The 20,818-nt window shown below is 44.3% G+C and overlaps 1 protein-coding gene across 1 annotated transcript in view; it reads left to right on the top strand.

The window, feature by feature from the left end:
* Positions 1-20,818, top strand: part of LOC142484352 (CUGBP Elav-like family member 4) — a 411,605-nt gene that overhangs the window by 321,755 nt on the left and 69,032 nt on the right. The window contains exons 7-9 of the mRNA XM_075584034.1: positions 4,702-4,767; positions 9,552-9,632; positions 15,595-15,726. Of these exons, the coding sequence (XP_075440149.1) occupies positions 4,702-4,767; positions 9,552-9,632; positions 15,595-15,726 (279 nt within the window). The remainder of the gene's footprint in view (positions 1-4,701; positions 4,768-9,551; positions 9,633-15,594; positions 15,727-20,818) is intronic.

The raw sequence follows: 20,818 nt of genomic DNA, 5'->3' as shown, positions 1-20,818 counted from the left end.
GCCTAGATCCAGGTCCATTCACACACCACTAATAGCGGGTCGTTGTGAAGGTCATTAACGGACGTTGTTTTTCCAGAGGTTAACGCATATTCGCAAAGCTAAATATATGCCAAAGCAAGAGCTCATTAGCGAAGGCTTAATGCCATGTTACGTAAGCGCTGCTAGTAACATATATTTTCCAACCACTACCAACTTCACAATGCAGTGACCAATGAGAATCATGTGAATTTTGTCTTGTGATAAAAGATGTTTTCATTTCGCCAACATTTCTGAGAAAGACTGAGGAATCCAGACCGTGACTTTGATCAGCGCTGGGCCGGCTAAGAGTAAAGAAACATTTGATTGACAAACTCATCTGAGGCCTCCAGGATATGCAATTTGTAATTAATTTTGAAAGAAACAAAAGCAGCAATATATTTGCTGGAGCAAGACAAACAACAAAAGGTGGTTTTAATGCCGACTGTGGGATTGCACCTTTGAGGGAGATTGATGCCCCAGCTGCTCCTCCTAAATAATGCTCTCCGAACACCAACAGAGAAATGGGTCCAGTGAGGAAGGAATCTCTTGTTGGCTGTTATTCTGCATAAGAGGATAGCAAAGTCTAACATGGCAAACCAGGCAACATGCTGGATTCTGGAATCTCAACACAAGGAGAGAACATTAGCCATTTATAGAGATACACTGTATCATGGCACATTGTGGTATGATCAAGCACAACAAAGCTTCATCATGGTCATTTGCCCAGGCGGAGCACAAACAATGGGTTAACAGCACTAGAGTAGCTCTTCTTGAAGGGTCATTCTCAAAGACAATATATACAGACATGTTAACAGCCCTTGTGTTGATTTCCTAGGGAGAACACGCCTTTAAGGTTGACTTTAGTGCAGTAAATCATCCTCGTGCCACTTCCAGTCTTGGCAATGCACCAGATTTCAGAAAGTGACATTAACAGAGCGTCTTCCCCTGAAGGACTCAGAGTCATCTCCTTACAATGACTTAATGAATAAGTTAGCTGCCTCACTAGAGTTTAGATCTGTGAGCTCTGGTTAGTGAGGTCCATGTCAATCTGATTCTATTAGCAGCAGCGAGTGAAGAGTCATTACAAACTTTAGCACCCGTGATGAATAGATTAATTACATATATATATATATATTTATATGTAGATGTATCTGTACCGTGTTAGCCGAGCTTGATAATCAAAAACAAATAGTCAATACTGTTTTGTGGCTAACAAAATTATTTAATTTGTGCGAGCTTTCAAGATACAGTGATCTCTTCTTTGGGCAATATTACAATTGATTCAGCCAAAAAAACTTTCTTGAAACAAAGCATCTGTAGGTGAAGGCTATCCCTCCCCCTGTGCAGTATGCGATTTATGACCTGAGGTGTTAAATGGTCCCTGAATGCTTGTGATATAAGAGAGTGTGTGTGTGTGTGTGTGTGTGTGTGTGTGTGTGTGTGTGTGTGTGTGTGTGTGTGTGTGTGTGTGTGTGTGTGTGTGTGTGTGTGTGTGTGTGTGTGTGTGTGTGTGTGTGTGTAGAAAAGGATTGTGAACCCCAATGATAATTACTGGAATGTCATAGTTTTTCCATGATAACCTTCTTGAATCAAAACCAGTGTCTTCTTAAATATCCAATAGGGTTTATATTGACCACTTCCATGTCTTTTGAAACAAAATAATGTATGAATTAGCCAAACAATGAGGGATTAAGAGTCAGGGTATGTGCAAAAGTAAGTGAGACCCTGGTTTTATCAGCTAAATTAAAGGGGATAATTAGAATCAGGTGTTTAAGTAATAGGTAGATCTTCAGGGGTGAGTTTGGGAGGCCCCACCCTATATAAAAATCAGAAACCTTGTGCTCTTTGGCGAACTTCAGACGGGCAGCAATGTTCTTTTTAGAGTTGTTTCCTTCTGGCTATCCTTCCATCAACACCATTCTTGTTTAATCTTTTTCTGATAGTTGAGTCATGAACACTCACATTAGCCAAAGCGAGACTGACCTGCAGATCCATGGATGTTACTCTGGGGTTCTTTGTGACTTTCAGTTTGTCCTTGGAGAGATTATGGTAGGATGACCACTCCTGGGTAGAGTGACTGTGGTCTTGAACTTTCTCCATTTGTATACTATCTGTCTGACAGTGGATTGGTGGAGCCCCAAATCCTTAGAAATTGTTTTGTATCCTTTTCCAGACTGATGAGCATCAATGACTCATTTTCTGATGTCAGAGATTTCTTTTGATCAAGGCATGACGTATTTCCACACACCTGTGTGGTGAAGACCAAACTCACAACGTTTCTGATTTTTATATAGGGTGGGGCCTCCCAAACTCACCCTTGAAGATCTACCTACTTATTTAAACACCTGATTCTAATTGTTCCCTTTAGTTTAGCTCATAAAACCAGGATTTCACTTACTTTTGCACATACCCTGACTCTTAATTACTCATTGTTTGCCTAATTCATACATCATTTTGTTTCAAAAGACATGGAATTGGTCAATATTTTCCTCCGCAATATAACAAAGATACGCCCTTTCCTCTGTTGCTCAACTGCTTAAACTCTGACTCAGGCCCTCATTCTCTCCCGTCTTGATTACTGTAACCTCCTGCTCTCCGGCCTTCCCGCCTCTCACCTGTCTCCCCTACAATCTATCCTAAACGCTGCTGCCAGAATCACTCTACTCTTTCCTAGATCTGTCTCAGCATCTCCCCTCCTGAAATCCCTCTCCTGGCTTCCGATCAAATCCCGCATCTCACACTCCATTCTTCTACACACTTTTAAAGTTTTACACTCTTCTGCCCCTCCTTACATCTAAGCCCTAATTTCTCGTTATGCACCATCCAGACTCTTGCGTTCTTCTCAAGGATGTCTTCTTTCTACCCCCTTTGTATCTAAAGCCCTCTCCCGCCTTAAACCTTTTTCATTGACTGCCCCACACCTCTGGAATGCCCTTCCCCTCAGTACCCGACTATCACCCTCTCTATCCACCTTTAAGACCCACCTTAAGACACACTTGCTTAAAGAAGCATATGAATAGCACTGTGGATATTCTGAACACATGATACATAAAGCTTGGCCCCCTGCAGACGCACTTACCAGAACTCCCTCCTACTGTCTCTGTACGTTCTCCCTACCTACCAATTAGACTGTAAGCTCCTCGGAGCAGGGACTCCTCTTCCGTAATGTTACTTTTATGTCTGAAGCCACTTATTCCCATGATCTGTTATTTATATTATCTGTTATTTATTTGATTACCACATGAATTACTACTGTGAAGCGCTATGTTCATTAATGGCGCTATATAAATAAAGACATAAAATACAACCCTATTAGATATTTAGGAAATTACTGGTTTTGATTCAAGAATTTGATCATGGAAAAACGATGGAATTTCCGTAGTTATTATTGGGGTTCACAAACCTTTTCTCGCCACTGCAGCTGCTCACAAGCCAGACAGTAGCAGTGAGGTCAATGGAATGCCCCTTTATTTGGAAGGCATGAGTGTTCTGCCAACACGTTTCACTGGAATTGCTTTTACATGCCCTGAATTTGCTATGAAAACTATAGATTGTTAGGAGTTCTGTTATCAAAGCAACTTTATGACCGCTCTTGTAAGTAACAATCAATGTATCAGATTCTGACGTGTTACCATTGCGTTCATTCACATGCCACATACATGTACAGTTAACAAGTCTGCGATATACGCTTGAATACTTGCTGTTCGTGTGTAATATTCCTAACACTGATATGGCTAATATTTCACTGCACATTATAAATCGTACACGTGTCATTTTATATGAATTCATGTATGTACAGAACATGTTACAATCAGTAAGGGCCAGATTTACTGCGCAGTTTTAAAGTCTTATAGCTTTGCAGCTCTTTGTGAATATGGGGCAATGTATAATATAAACACACGGCGAAACAAAATGTTTTATATTATTGATCAATGTATATACGGTATGACGCTTCAGATATTTTCAGATATCATTTCACATATATTAATGTCTTATTATTATTACTATTCTAATAGTTATACATAGATTATTTAGAGGTGTTTATCATATAATTATTTCAAGATAATATTACTTTCGCTGCTTTATAAAGATGTCATACTGAGTAATGTTTTTGCTTCGTCTCTGATTATATTGAATTTGTAGGCAATGGTCCAATCACTTCCCACTAGTATTTGATATGCATTTATCGTTTCAAATATGAGGCACATTGCTTTGATCTATATATATATAGATAATGCATTTCCCATTTTCCATATATCATTTCACATATGAGAATATTTGTATTACCGTAAGTGTGTTTATTAAATCTATAGACCATTTCCCAAGTATTTAATACATCAGTGGCTTTCTGAAGACTGCACACAATACGTAATAATTATCTTCGCCTCTCTCTTTGTATGAAAAGCATAAGCATCGCTTCAAGCACTTTGCAGATAATAAGTCACGCCTGTGTATATTTATATTGCTCCGAAGATGTTTCAGATTATTACTCTTTTGCATAAATAGTGGTTAATAGATTTTTTTTTTCAGTTATCCTCTTGCACACGTGTGTAGATGTATCATTGTTAATGTATTTACAGAATGGTTAGGCATTATTCCCAGTGTGTATTATGGCTGTGTCTGTATGATGGCTTCCCACTGAGTATTGATTCATTGTGTTTGTCTTTGTGTTTGTGTTTACAGCACAGAGTCCCACTGCGGCTGACCCTTTGCAGCAAGCCTATGCCGGAGTGCAGCAGTATGCAGGTCGTTAGTATTAACACTTTCTCCTAATAAATCTTTATCTTGACCCCATCCCTTCCCTTGCTTAAGTAATACCTGGCTTCCAAAGACTGTAGGGCCACTCAGCTGGAAACTAAAGGAAACGCATAGGTATATAGAATGTGACGGCAGAGACTGGAAGAACCACTTGTCCGACGAGGTCTGCCCATTTCCTGATCTGCTGTAACATCTCACACCCTTTTTGATCCTTGGCTTTCTTTCATAGTTAAGAAAGCCTTGTATCTATCCCAAGCTGTTTTGAAGTCCATTAGTTCCCTACCCCCTCTGTCGGGAGGCTAGTTCATGAATATACCCCCCTTTCTGTAAAGAAGTACCCGGTCACATTTCCGCTCAGCCTACCACGCTTCAGAGAAGGACCTCTTGTTCTAGAACTTCTCTTTGAAAAGGAACCCCTAAGCAAAGAGCACAACAGCCCACATTAGAATAAACAGTTCAGAAAATGGGTAATGTGTGCTCAAATAATGCTATTAAAGAAATATTCAACAATAAAGTCCAAAGATAGGTGAGAGAATAGAGGTGCTCTTGCATGGAGTGGGTAACAAGGTATGATACGTGAGATGTCCTGCATTGGTTAATGATAGCCTCCCGGAAGGAAACAGTGGTTGGAGGTGTCCCACAATGCTGTTGCCTCATAGGAAGTGCAAATATATCCACATCAATCTTCAGAAGACAAAGTGGCTCACATTACCCCAATGTTTGATTATCTCTTCTGTGAATTGCTTGAAATAAATATCCTTACCCACTCCAAGAGTCTCTTCATGTCCTCATAGGGCGTGATCAGCCGCAAGTCAGCAAAGTCCAGGTAAACATAAAAGAAACAGCAGCGCACAGCCAAGGGAGCCAGGTTTGAAACAGTAAAAAAAATCTTTATTTAATCATATAACATCGCCCAAAGGAGGTGTGAGATCCTCCTACGCGTTTCACACCTCCATGGTACTTTTTCCTTGAAAAAGCATCTTGGGGGGTGCGAAACGCATAGGAGGATCTCACCCCTCCTTTGGATGATGTTATATGATTAAATACAGATTTTTGTTACTGTTTCAAACCTGGCTCCCTTGGCTGTGCGCTGCTGTTTCTTTTTTGTTTACCTTAGAATAAAGAAGTGTGGTAGAATATTCAGTTGTCACCTCCCCCCCCCCATTAGTATTCCACCCCGGGACGTGACTCTGCGAGCCCCTTCCCCCTCTCCCCACGCTCCTCTCTTACACTCTTTTTCCCCTCTCCCCCTCACTATCTAATACACCCCCTCTCTTCCTCTCTCTCCTTCTCTCTCTTTCTCAGCTCCTCTAGTTCTCTCAGCCCCCCTCTCGCACTCCCCCCCCACATCTTTTTCTCTCTCCCATCATTCTTCCCCCCTTCCACATATTTCTCGGTCTCCCACATCTCTCTCTTCCTCCCCATCCCTCTTTTTCCCTCCCCCATATCTCCCTCGCTGGGGGCGGGTGGCTAGAGGGCCCTGCATCTGAGGAGAGCTGGGACCCCGCAGAACACGGAGACCCCAGCTGCCCAACGTGAAAGTTGGGCCTGACTTTTGGGACAGGTCGATCTTCCAGCATCCAGCCCCAAGGCTCGGGACACGTCCCAACTCTCCCCCCCCCCCCTGATCCCAGCCCCCTTCCTAAGAATTTAATGACCTATAGAGTTTCTTTTTTAGTGTCGGAAAACATTGCCAGAACTCAGGGAAATTCACCACAACAATAGCCTTGCAAATGATACAAATCTCTCTGCTTTCTCCGTCCCAGTGTAAGGGCGTCAGCTCAATGAGTCTGGTGCTTCATGTCGTTGCAGACATCTGTGTTCTATTTGATAAGCTATCCCAGCTTCCCATTGCAAAGCCAGTATAACCAACCTCACACTGGTGAGACCCAAAAGGTTGAACCAGCTGTCTGTGAGTAGGGTCACTGGCTCTGCACTTCTTTAACCCGGACTGTGCTGTAAAGCGGTGTAATACGGCAGGCAGAAGGTTATAGGACTCCGTGTTAAAATGGATAAGAAGTAAAAGGTGACACTGTGTGCTCATTTGCATGTCATTTCCCAGAATCCCTAGCTTCAGTGGAAGCACTGTATGCTAAGAGATAATGGTGAAAAGCAGCATTGCAGACCTGTCTGAGACACGGGTTTGCTCACACGTGATATTTTTATTTGCTATTTCTTTGAAGAATTTACCCTCATTGGACAGAGGGCTGATCCTTAGGCTGCGCTTATAGTGCCGGCGACAGAGACGCTACAGTTACGTCATGCTGCGGTCGCTGGAAAAATCAAATTGACTTGACTTCCAGCGATCGCGACCAAGACGTCGCGCCGTCTACTATAAGCGCACATTTGTTTTGCCGCGACGTCGCCGGCACAATAAGCGCGCCCTTAGTGTTCTAGGGTTCTAGTTTCCTGACTCACCCTTGGCAGCCAAAAGGGCCTTCAGTGAACTGAGTAGGAAAGCTATATATTGCCAGCCCAGCTGAGTGTCTGGTATACACCTTCACCTATTGATCGTTTATCAGAGTTATTACCGACAGTAGCTACATTATGACTATTTCTGTCTGACAGAAAGATTTAGCTGAAATATTGGGTGTTTAGATTTGGAGAAACATGTATACAGAAAGTATACTGTATGTGCGCAACATGTCGGTAAGTATGTCATTGTTATATGTCCCTCGTCAATCAAAAACAGCAACAATGAAGCGTCCAGCTCTGGCCGTTATGTCCCTGCCACCAGCTAATATAAACATCTGAAACCCAGAAACTATGGAAGGAAAATAAGCAGTTGATTGAGTGATGGATCTTTTTTTAATCCATTGATCACAGCAGATCTCCAGTGGATCCACTTCAGTCCACCACTTGTGACTCACGAGCAGCCTATGAATATATATTCTTCATACAGTTATATACTGTGTGCCGTATCCCAAACATGCAAAGAATTTCTCCAGTACTCATTTCCAATGGGCGAGCAGACACATCATATTTGCACCTCTGGACAGCAGAGGGCAGCAAAGATAATGCATCTGTATATTATGCTCTTGTTCATAGTAAATATATGAATAATTTAGTAAATGATACAAAATTGCAAAAACTCCATAGTGGCCCGAGTACTTTATATCAAAAGGGACAATATACTGGTGTTGCATTTGCTGCCAGAGAGCTCAGATTTTGTAGGTCACTGAAAGCATAATTCCCTGCAGAGCATAGGGAAGTGTCCTAGGAAAACTTTATTGGATAAGAGATATTCATTTATAAAGAGTATACAGCAAAGTACACAGAGCTCAGACGCTAATGTTTAGCACCTGATATGAAACTAGTATGGAAAAGTTGCCAACACACCAGCCAATCGGAATACAAAACTAGGGCTTCCGAACTGTTGCCTTGTTTGACCTGTAGTTGGTTAGAAGGTATTGGAACGATCTGTTTAATCTGATAAGTGCATTAACCCGGCTTATCACATTAGACTTGCCCTATGTAACCCACGCACTGTGTTGTCTGATTCTCTTGGGGTGACGAGATTAGCCTTGGCTTTTCACAATTTGGCAATTAAAATATGACCATGGGGGCTTAGATTAGTGCCATTGGCTGTGCGGAAATTGTACAGCTTTCGCAATCGTGCGTCTGTGCGTAATATACGTCTATGTAACGTTTGCCCATAATTGCACCAGCACACGCCATTAAAAACTTGATGTGTGAGGTCTGGCTTCAGTCTGCAACAACTGGGCCCAGCAGAAGGAAGCTACAGAGCAGGGGGGCTCAACTCCAGTCCTCAAGCCCCCCCAACAGGTCACATTTTAAGGATATCACTGCTTCAGCACAGTCAAAGAGCCGGCTTCTTCAGCACAGGTGGCTCAATCAGTAGCTCAGTCTTTGACTGAGCTACTGATTGAGCTACCTGTGCTGAATCTGTGATATCCTTAAAAACGTACCTGTTGGAGGGTCTTGAGGGCTTGAGTTGAGCAGCCCTGCTATAGAGTACAATTACTAAAAACTCAAATTTAACAGGAAAATGTGAATAAATAATAATATAATATGTTCTTCCTTCTCCAGGGTCTTGGTCTATTTGTAAGAAGGCCAGGCATTGCTAGATAGTGCTAGATAGTGCTTGTTGGTGCATCAGTAGAGCAGCAATTGCAAACATGACTTGAAAGAATGTATGTTACTTGCAAATGCTGATTTCTTATGGTGCAGCCTGATCCCTAATCCCTAAAGGCGCATAATTAAGTAGGAGTCTTAAATTAAGGACAGTCATTAGTCCAACTGTAAATTGGATGCTAAAACAAGACAGCTGCTATTTAACAGTGTACGCCCATGGTAATCTCATTTCAATAAATTAGGAATAGACCTGCAACAACTCTTCCTGACGAGTTGTTATATTAACGACCCCATCACCAACTGTCTTTGTGTCCTATTTTTGGCCAACTCTACACTAGGGTCTTATTTTTATAAGCCGCAAACCACTTAACAAAGTCCAACAATTAATGTGGAACCCAAATCATAGGTTGGACAAAAGGTAGGTCTTATATAACCAAGTACACAAAGAAGAGACCTGTGAGGATTTTATTGTTCTTTATAAACCAACCGATGAAGAACTCCTCTCTTAAACGTTTTCACAGCCTGTAACTAATTTCTAGCTTATATAATGGGTAATTACTTTCCATTGAACACGCATAACCAGTGGTGACTGACCCAGAAAAGCATTCTTGGTTATTTAATTGTACCTGAAAGAAAAATCCTTTCACTGACTCCTCTTTTTCTTCCTGTTTTTCCCATAGCTGCTTATCCTGCTGCTTATGGCCAGATCAGCCAAGCGTTTCCACAGCCACCTCCCATGATCCCACAGCAACAGAGAGAAGGTAAGTCCTGTCTACTTAACGGTGCATCACTTGGGGAAGTTGTGTTGTGTGGAACTCTGAGGTTCTTCTGGATTTTACCAGGGGGACCTCTGAGAACACTCTGATAACGGCAGATCGTTTCCTCTTCATGGGCATGGCTCAATAATTGTATTTGTTGCAATGTTTGTAATTGTATCCTTAAAAAATATTATGAAGTGTTATAGTGTGATGTTATTTATTATATAGAATGTAGAGAGCAGTTACTTTGTATAAGAATATAAGCTATGTAACAGCAGTAGTATTTATATCTGCAGAAGATAAGTGGGGGAGTTCCTCAGAGTTACAATACATTTTTAAGGCTCACAGTTTGTTTATAAAGATTTCCACCGTTCCTAAACGGTTAAAAAGCACAGACCTAGAGATACAGCAGCATTGTCTTATTGTATCAAACTATCAGACATCAGAGCTATGTTCAAGGAAAGTGTCAGATAACCAACATACTGTACATGTGATCAGTGCCAGCTTGGAAAATGGTGGGTACCAGTGCAAACTGTGTGTGGTGCCTCTTATGCACTCTTAAACCACCCCACCCCCTTCTCTCTCACTCAACCCCCCCGCCCCCTATCTTTTACTCTCTACCCCCCAGACCCTACCTGGAGAACTTGGGTGCAGAGATTATGAACTGCCCTAACAGTGGCGATGGAAGCAGCAGCGGGCCCTCCCAGCCGGCCGATACCAGAACTCAGGTCCAACGTCCGTTATGGAACACCTGGGTGGGCTGCTGCTGCTGCCCCCGCTGGGTAGGACAGTTCACAATCTCCGCACCCAAGCTCTTCAGTGATGGCCTATGAGGGGGGTAGGGGGAGCTCTAGCACTGTGATTACAGAAGTTGGACTGGGATGTATTATTATTATCGTTTATTTGTAAAGCGCCAGCATATTCCACAGTGCGGTACAGTGGGGGTACAGTGCCATAAAGTGCGGTACAGTGTGTCAGTGCGGTACAGTGGGGGTACAGTGCGATAAAGTGCGGTACAGTGTGGCACAGTGTGGTACAGTGGGGGTACAGAGAGGTACAGTGGGGGTACAGAGCAGTACAGTGGGGGTACAGTGCGATAAAGTGCGGTACAGTGTGGCACAGTGCGGTACAGTGGGGTACAGTGCGATAAAGTGCGGTACAGTGTGGCACAGTGTGGTACAGTGGGGGTACAGAGCGGTACAGTGGGGGTACAGAGCATTACAGTGGTGGTACAGAGAGGTACAGTGGGGGTACAGAGCAGTACAGTGGTGGTACAGAGCGGTACAGTGGGGGTACAGAGCGGTACAGTGGGGGTACAGAGCGGTACAGTGGGGGTACAGAGCGGTACAGTGGGGGTACAGAGAGGTACAGTGGGGGTACAGAGCAGTACAGTGGGGGTACAGAGCGGTACAGTGGGGGTACAGAGCGGTACAGTGGGGGTACAGAGCGGTACAGTGGGGGTACAGAGCATTACAGTGGTGGTACAGAGAGGTACAGTGGGGGTACAGAGCAGTACAGTGGGGGTACAGAGCGGTAAAGTGGGGGTACTGAGCGGTACAGTGGGGGTACAGAGCGGTAAAGTGGGGGTACAGAGCGGTACAGTGGGGGTACAGAGCGGTACAGTGGGGGTACAGAGCGGTACAGTGGGGGTACAGAGCGGTACAGTACGGTACAACGGGGGTACAGAGTTATCTGAATTACATAAATAGCATCACATACTTTACCAAACAAGGACAAACAGGCGCACACAGATACACAGAGGTGATGGCAGCCCTGCTGGTGAGAGCTTACACTCTAAGGGGAATAAGGGGCAATGATGAAAGAAAAGGTCAAGCTGTGGGATGGAGTATACCTCAGGATGGTGTCTGGTCCAGTCGCACAGCGTATCCCATTAAGATTTGGGGGTGAGGATGTTAGGGGGTATTAGCATGGAGTTTGGTCCAGATGCACCGCTAGTCCCAATAGGGTTGGAGGGGAGGGTGGTGGATGTTAGGGGGTATTAGCATGGAGTTTGGTCCAGATGCACCGCTAGTCCCAGTAGGGTTGGAGGGGAGGGTGGTGGATGTTAGGGGGTATTAGCATGGAGTTTGGTCCAGATGCACCGCTAGTCCCAGTAGGGTTGGAGGGGAGGGTGGTGGATGTTAGGGGTATGCCAGATAGGCTTCAGGAAAAGATGAGTGTTCAGGCAGTTTTTAAAAAACCTTAAAGCTTGGGGAGGAGTATTCTGCGCATTACTGTACCGCCAAGGGTTTGTGCTGAATTCTTTGAACACACAAGACCAAAGTGCAAATTTGAACCAGTAATTAAAAAAGTACAAAAACCTCCCTGCAGAGCGCTAATTGCAGCATGCGCTAAAAAGGTGTGACCTAGCAATCCAAGTTGACGAGTCCTATCGCAGTTTCAATTATTGAGACTTAAACATGGTTATTACCATATATTTAAAAACCAGCAGATCTTTTATTGAAAATGAAGAGTTAAAGCAGCTGTCCCTATTTATTTTAAATATTACATGAACCAGTTCTTTGTTCTGTACACCCCGCCCCCCCCCCCACCTGAAGCCCCCCAAGTTTCTGCGATATTTGTAGGTTTTTGTGTCAGATTCTGACATAGCACTAACATTATGTTCGCCAGGGCGCCGTGGTGGACAGAAAAAAAATGCTTCAACCCTAAGCAAAAAATAAACGAATATCTAAACTAATATGAAGTGTCCTGCGTTACATAGGACAATGTGTCAGAAAGGGCACGTGAAGGGAATAAGGGTCAGAAAGGGCGTTTATCCGCCTCCCGGTCACTTTTCCAGTCCCATTATTAATCATTTATTGGGGCAGCAGGGGGAAAACTGTGGAATTGACATCGTGTGTCAACGTTTGACAGCACTTTGCCATCATTTTGGCCCAGCCGTCAGCGCCAGGTTGTGAGCGCTAGTAGGAACAGCTGGAGAGGAGCTGTATGGTGCCCTTACTGTACATATAGAAATGTACCGCAGATGTACTGTATATGCAGATGCACTGTATATGCAGATGTACTGTATATGCAGATGTACTGAATATGCAGATGTACAGTACTGTATATGCAGATGTACTGAATATGCAGATGTACTGTACTGTATATGCAGATGTACTGAATATGCAGATGTACTGTACTGTATATGCAGATGTACTGTATATACAGATGTACTGTATATACAGATGTACTGAATATACAGATGTACAGTACTGTATATGCAGATGTACTGTATATACAGATGTACTGTATATACAGATGTACTGAATATACAGATGTACAGTACTGTATATGCAGATATACTGAATATGCAGATGTACAGTACTGTATATGCAGATGTACTGTATATGCAGATGTACTGTATATGCAGATGTACTGTATATACAGATGTACTGAATATGTAGATGTACAGTACTGTATATGCAGATGTACTGTATATACAGATGTACTGTATTTGCAGATGTACTGTATATGCAGATGTACTGTATATGCAGATGTACTGTATATGCAGATGTACTGTATATGCAGATGTACTATATATGCAGATGTACTGTATATACAGATGTACTGAATATGTATATGTACAGTACTGTATATGCAGATGTACTGTATATACAGATGTACTGTATTTGCAGATGTACTGTATATGCAGATGTACTGTATATGCAGAAGTACTGTATATACAGATGTACTGTATTTGCAGATGTACTGTATTTGCAGATGTACTGTATATGCAGATGTACTGTATATGCAGATGTACTGTATATGCAGATGTACTGTATATGCAGATGTACTGTATATGCAGATGTACTGTAGCAGACGTTATCTTGACGATGGTCAGTGTGTTTGGCCAAAACGCTGATCTGTGCGGATTAAAGTTCTTTTTTTTGTATGAAGACCTCTGGAGTGCCGGTTCCTTCTTGTTTTAGGAGGACGTGTCCTGTAGTATATGTCTCCCCAGCGCGGGGATGATCGCTGCGTACCCGCGGCAGTTACATGAACCCAGTGAGGGCACCTAGACATTATTACACTCGCTGGCGCGAAGCTACGGGACATACAGAACGCTCCGCTGGGAGAAGCGGCCATTATCTGGAATCAGCCACGCGTGGCCAGCGGTTTAGAATAATATCCACTATATCAGTGGTTCCTCACTATACAGAGAGTATTGTCGGTCTTTAGGTAGACATTCCCGTTTCCTGTGGGTGTCCCGACATATGGAAACCGTTTTTCTTTCTTTTTTTTTTTAGTTTGACTTAAACTGCATCAATAACCCGTTTGGCACAAGAAAGACCAACCTACACGCTGCGTGGCTATGTAACGAATGAGTTCACCAGACCTGGGAGGGTTAATTGGCACGTTACCCTAACGAGTTAATTATCGTCGCCCCAGACGTCCTCGGCTTCATATCAAATTCTTGGTCACCTCTGAACCCGAGCGGCTGTAAGAAATGGGAGGAACGGCTGTTCCTTCATGGCCGCCCCCTTAGCAAATTAGTGGGGGGAACTTAGCAAATATTCTATTAATATAGCAAAGTGCTCTGAGTCCTACAGTACATTGTAATTACGCTGAATATAGGAGAGTTTAAATGCCATTTAAATGGGCATCTGTCCATATCCTGACCTGTCTTCCTTCTATCAGCCAGTGAGGTGAATGAACTATGGGCGTGCAAGCAAGCCCCCCCCGCCCCCTGTGTCCCCCACGAGTCATCCTGCCAAATGCAATCTGGGACCTCACTCAAAATGCCCCTTGTTTATACACTATCTTCTTTATTATATTTCTGGGGGCTTATAGCACCAGCCATGTTCAATGTGCTACCTCCCTTATTTGCGTTATTGGGGCAGATGTATCATGTGTTAAACTGGAGCATGTAGAAACACGTGCAGATTGCATCGTATTATCTCCGTGTCACTTTGCGTCAGTGTACCACGGCACTCAATCTTTTGCTTCAAATTGTTCCACTCGTGCCATAAGCATTTAGCATAGATATATATATACTGAGTATAAGGTACCTAGCATTTTGAGCTCCTACAAAAACCTATATGTATAAAAATGTGGAATGAACAGGGGAACTCGGCACTCGGGTTTTCTTGCAAGCGAAAAAATTATTCCTTTATTTTACAAAATAGACGTTTCGGTCAACTACGTAGTTCTGTATTTTTTTGTGTTACTAAACCAGTATTTATTACAGTACTAAGTCCTGAGTAGTGAGCACCCCGTGCTCGACCGCGTGACGCACAGGCGAAACATGCACTGCAGGCAAGAGGCATCACGTGAAGACAGAGGCGTGGCTGTGACATCATGTGAACGGTTCGCCCTCATTGGCTGAACCGCTCACGTGACGCGGCCGTTGCGCTCAAAAAAAAATGTCTCCTCAAGTTTCAGCCTCTCCGTCGTGCCTCCTTGCAGTCGCGTGCACTGTGCGCAGATTCATTGGACTCGAGGTATTTGTTTTGGCGGCGCCGGCAATATAATCGCGGCCCTAGCCTTGCTACATCTGTACTTACGAACTGAGACTCATTGGGAAAACTGATGGCGGAAATGTGTGACTTCCGTGAATCTCTCAGCCCTTAACAGTTCTGTGAACTGGTTCTTCAGACATCTAATTTGGTCCAGAAAACGTGAAAAACTGTGCGGATACATTTCTAGCGCAGGGGCCTCCTTACCTACGTACCAGTGTATGTGAATGTCATGTTATTTTAATACTATTGCCTCCAAACCCCATTGTACAGCGCTGATGAAGAATATGTTGGCACTGTATTAATAAATACTATTATTAGCAATTGTAGTAGGGTGTTGCTTAAAGTCATTAGACATTGGGAAATGTTTCAGCGAGTAAGACTGTGTTCTATGCTTATTCTGGAATAGAGATCTTAAATGTTCTTAAACGTTCAGCCTGCACCCCTGCATCATTACCCCTCTCGGCACTAATACTAACAAACATTACTCCCTGTTCTCATTTCAGGACCCGAGGGCTGCAACCTGTTTATCTACCATCTGCCCCAGGAGTTTGGGGATGCTGAGCTGATGCAGATGTTCCTGCCTTTCGGTAATGTCATCTCCTCGAAAGTGTTTGTGGATCGGGCGACAAACCAAAGTAAATGCTTTGGTGGGTAAAGATAACAAAACAATTAGATTCATCCAGGAAAAGGGCTTTTCTCTAAACACTAACCTTTTCAAACTGCTTTTTTTTTTATTATTATTATTATTATTTTTGATTTAATCCTTTTAATAGTTTTTTTTCTCCCCCCTCTTCCTTATGTTTCATGCTGAGATTCTGCTTCTGTCGTAGGCGTTTCATTTAGTAGTGAAATCAAAAGTTTACTGGGAAGGCAAATATAATCCTGGTAGATTAGGGCAGGGCATGTGTAAGTAGTATGAGGTGGGAAGCTTCTGTGCCACTTACATGGTCCAATATAATATGTGTTGTTCAAAGTACAGATATGAACCCCTCTTATATCCTACACTGATGGCGTGTTTCTTAGATCTGGCCTGTTTTATCTATTGCAGGGGTGCTTAACCCCCGTCGTCAAGCCCCCCCCCAACAGGTCAGGTTTTCAGGATATCCCAGCTTCAGCGCAGGTGGCTCAATCAGCGGCTCAGTCTTCGACTGAGCCGCTGATTGAGCCACCTGTGCTGAAGCTGGGATATCCAGAAAACCTGACCTGATGTGGTGGCTTGAGGACTAGAGTTGAGCGCCCTGGTCATTTGTGTGCTAGGGAAGAGATGTCACACTAGGTCATATTCTTAGATTTGATTAATGGGCGACAGTGTACGTATCAAGCTTCTGCCGTTGGCGCCCTGAAGACATGGCACACTTTTCTGTTGCTTCAATTTGTGCCGGCTTCCGACAGTTGCCGATGTGGTTATTGTTTCTACGTTTGACACTGATCTTTTAGTCCAGAGGTAAACGCCACCTAAAAACCTGGAAGGTCTCATCTATTCCGAGAGAAAGGAAAAGAGCATCGCGCCGATCTTCCCATTGTGATTGGACTTGCCAATATCTAGCCCCATAACTCCTTCTGTAATTCCAGTGTATTTCCCAAGTCGCTCACTGACAGGGTCAGCGCCCAGTCAGAATAAAGAACCTTCTTGAATTAATCCTTGAGATTGTGGGCCATGTTTACCAAGTGTAGCTCTGCCACGAGGCAGCTTCCAGCACCAGAAGATACCTTACAGCCCACTCACTTCAATGGACAATATGTATTCTTTGAGTGCTAGAAGGTATATGGCAGGGCTTGAATTTCTTAAAGGCCTGTGGTGTCTATTGTGTCTACGCATCAAGGCAGAAGTGGCGCAATTCTGGGGCAAAAAGATTGCACAATATGCATCAACAACAAAAATCCTATTAATTGTAATGGGACTTTTTTTCTCTGAAACATACCGGGCAGTGATTTTGCCCCAGATTTTGCTGCATATTTGCCTTGATACGTGTATGCCCCATTGTAGCAAAGCAAAAGTGGTGCCACTCTGGGGGAGATAAATTGCACCATGCGTAACAAAGGAGAACCCCAGTTGAAAGTGAATTTGATGCACCACACAGGAATTGCACCATGTTCTCCCCCAAAGCAAACCGGCACACAGAGACATTTACACCTCGTGCCTTTTTGTGTAGATGTATCAATGTTACCTGCTCCAATTTTGCCCCATGTAGATCAGCTAATGACAGTGTCAAAAGGAATGATGGATTGACTACTCCAGGGGTCCCCAAACCTGTCCTCAAGTGCCGCACCCAGGCCAGCTTTTATGGATATCCCTGTTTCAGCGCAGGTGGCTCAGTCAGTGCCTCAGTGCTTGACTGGGCCACTGATTGAGCCAGCTGTGCTGAAAGAGGGTTATCCATAAAAGCTGGCCTGGGTGCGGCACTTGAGGACATGTTTGGGGACCTCTCCATGCACAGGCTGTATGTAATGGGGTTGATCAGACCCTGCGTCTCTGTGCATCCATTCTCTTCTCTCTCTCTCTCTCTTTTTTGTTGCTGCATGGAAATACCGTCAGGTTTAGGGAAGCGCTCACTTGACTGGCTAATGAGCTGCCCACATGTCACCCCCTTGATTACCCCCAAACAAGTGAAACAGAGGAAAACTCTCATTCTCTCACTATTTCCACAATGGTGGCACACAATGTGATGGCGGGTAGGAACCGCCCGGCCCACCGGGTAGGAACCGCCCGGCCCACCGGGTCTGTCCATTTCCCCATCTGCTGTAAAACCTCGGGCCGTATTTGATCCTTGGTTTTCTTTCACATTTAGGATCGCCTTGTGTCTACCCCGAGCAGGTTTTATTGTCCTTGCTGAATTAGCCCCTGCCACCTCTGTTGGGAGGCGATTCCATGTATCCACTTCCTGACATTTCCCCCGAGCCTCCCATCTTCCAGCTCCAGAGAATGACCTCTTGTTCTAGCGCTCCTCTTTTTTGGGAGGGGGTGAGGGAGGGGGGCATTTTCTGTATTTGAAATCTTTGATCATATCCCGCCTCTCACTTCTATTGTTTCAGCCAGGGGGGAGGGGGGGGGCAACCCCTGTCCTCAAGGGGCCACCACCAGGTCAGGTTTTAAGGCTATCCCTGCTTCAGCGCAGGTGGCTCAATCAGTGTCTCAGTCGTTGACTGAGCCACCTGTGCTGAAGCAGGGATATCCTTGAACCCCGAACTGTTGGTGGCCCTTGAGGACAGGGGTTGGCCGCCCCTGCTCTGCAGGAAGCTGCACACGTGAAGATGTCTTTCCTGATAAGTCTTATGCTGTAGATCAGGGGGGCTCAACTCCAGTCCTCAAGCCCTCAGTACAGGTCAGGTTTTCAGGATATCCCAGCTTCAGCATGGGTGGCTCAATCAGTCCCTGCTTCAGCACAGGTGGCTCAATCAGAGGCTCGACCAACTGAGCCTCTGATTGCACAACCTCTGCTGAAGCTGGGATATCCTGAACACCTACCAGTAACGCAAACGAGTAAGCAAATGAGGAATTAACGGCTGGAAACCTATTCACATTGTGCTGACCAAACTCTGATACCTGGTCATATTGGGCTACTGCCCGAAAAATATGTCCAGCTTGTAGCCCCTACGTCAGACTGGCGATGGGGTGTTTCTGGTCTCTGTATATAATGTGCACTTTAAACATAGGCAAGATCACACAGGCCGGCCTAGAATGAAGGGTTAGGATGCATAATATGAGCAATGTTGAATTGATATACTAATATATAATATATTAACCCCTACGAAAACCCAAGTTGGGCTAGTAAAGGCCTGGCATTTGCACCTGTAGATGTGATGCGCTTTGTGTTTTGTTTGCAGGGTCTTTATGTTTATATTTATCTTAAACCCTTTGCAATGCATCAAAGTGGTTTTTTATTATTTTCTGCTGCAGGGTTTTGTAAGAAATGCTATAACCCCTGTGGTAGACACGCAGCAATGGCGATGTTTAGTAAATCTAGGCCTCTGATTGGTCCTGACTAGCTCCTCCTGCCGACACTTTTTAAATCCCTGGTGCATTCATCAGGCTGCGGCCACGCTGCCGCTGAGCGCGCTCGTGCTTCATAGCGGTGACATCACCAACTCTCCAAACGTGAGCTCGGCTGTCTGGCATATTTTTTTTCAAGTGGGGGGGGGCGTGGCCAAGCAGTGACTGGCGCTGATTGGTTGAGGAGATCATGTGACCCTTCAGCGCACCTGGAAGACAATTTCATCTGTCTCGCCTAGCGCACGCGCGCCACGTGAGCGTGGCCAGATACATTCACATTCATTGTGCTCAACTCGCTAAGCGCCAAGCGCAGTCAGCGGCAGCGTAGACGCAGCCTAAGGGGCAAAATAGAAGCAACGTACTTTGATACATTGACTATATGACATAAACCATAACTATATATATAGCTGTGCCTTTATTGTACATTACACGCACTGTATATATAAAAGTCCCCGCACATTTAAATCCACAGGGTAAGTAATTGCTGCCAGTCCTCTCCTTTCAGGGCTGCATCCTAGAAATGAGCACTAGTCTCCTGTGCGCGATGTTACACTGCGCGCCACTGGATGTGGCGTAATGTTCTGCACACCGCAAACCGCTGCAGATGTTCCCAGTTGTTATTGCAGACATGGCCTGGATGTGTTGCATTGACGCTAGCGCGTTATTTAACAGTTGGGCTACCGAGAACAATGGTTAAGGAGATATTATCGCATTATTTGGGCTTTATTGCGAGTTAAGGGGTTAATCACATCTGTGTGTCCTTGAGCACATCTTAAGCTGACAGTGCAAAGCAATTATTATGAGAATGTTTGAGCAGGCGCTACATGGCTGAGCGCTTTTGTCCTGTTGAATTCGCAGTATACCTTGCTAAGTGGCACAGTTGCTTTAAAGTAAAAGCAAATGGGTCTATGTATTAAAGCCACCCAGTAACAGGACAGGGCAAAACAACCACACCAGATTTACCAATGAATGGGATTGCTACGGTTTGATGAGTCTGGTGCTGTTTTTCTGCACCGTTTTGTCCCCGTTTTGTAGCCAGGAGACTTTAATACTTAGACACCATTGGGTGTCCCGTTGTTTATTGGGTGTCCCGTTGTTTATTGGGTGTCCCGTTGTTTATTGGGTGTCCTGTTGTTTATTGGCTGAAGCCCATTTCTGTTCATCGGTCTCTGGGCTGCAAAAGTTGCAAGTTAAAAATCATCATTCTTTTGAGTTGAATTGTTTTAGTTGATATTGATATTGATATTGAGTTGATATTTGCCGGTCTTTAGCCGTTATTAATACATTAATCTCAACCCCGTTATAACGCGATCCGTTACAACGCGAATCCGCTTATAACGCTGTGCAAGCGCGGCTCCCAATTTTCGTATTTATGAATACTTTACAACACGATTATTGTTATCTTAAATACTTTATTGTACAATGCATACAACTGTACATTATTTCTAACGCGATCCGCTTATACCGTGATGTGATTGTTTGGGCCCAAAGCACAGCGTTATAAGGGGGCTGAGATGTACCTGCTGAGCACCCCAAAGTGTCCGCACTGCAAGACCCAGGCATAGTGCAGCCAGATCACCGAAACGGTCTCAGATGTCCAGACTTTTGTAGCAGTTCTCCTTGTGCTCCGGATGTGTTTGATGTGGAATACCCCCGGGAGGGGGGGTGGGGGGGGGCTATTAGCGAGATCCTCCCTGTGGCAAAACGTGTGCAGGAAAAACAGCACTAACTTATCA

This window comes from Ascaphus truei, chromosome 1 (genome assembly GCF_040206685.1).
Source record: "Ascaphus truei isolate aAscTru1 chromosome 1, aAscTru1.hap1, whole genome shotgun sequence".
Taxonomy (NCBI): Eukaryota; Metazoa; Chordata; class Amphibia; order Anura; family Ascaphidae; genus Ascaphus; species Ascaphus truei.
Note: the sequence above shows the minus strand (reverse complement) of the source record. Positions and strands in the feature narration are given on the sequence as shown.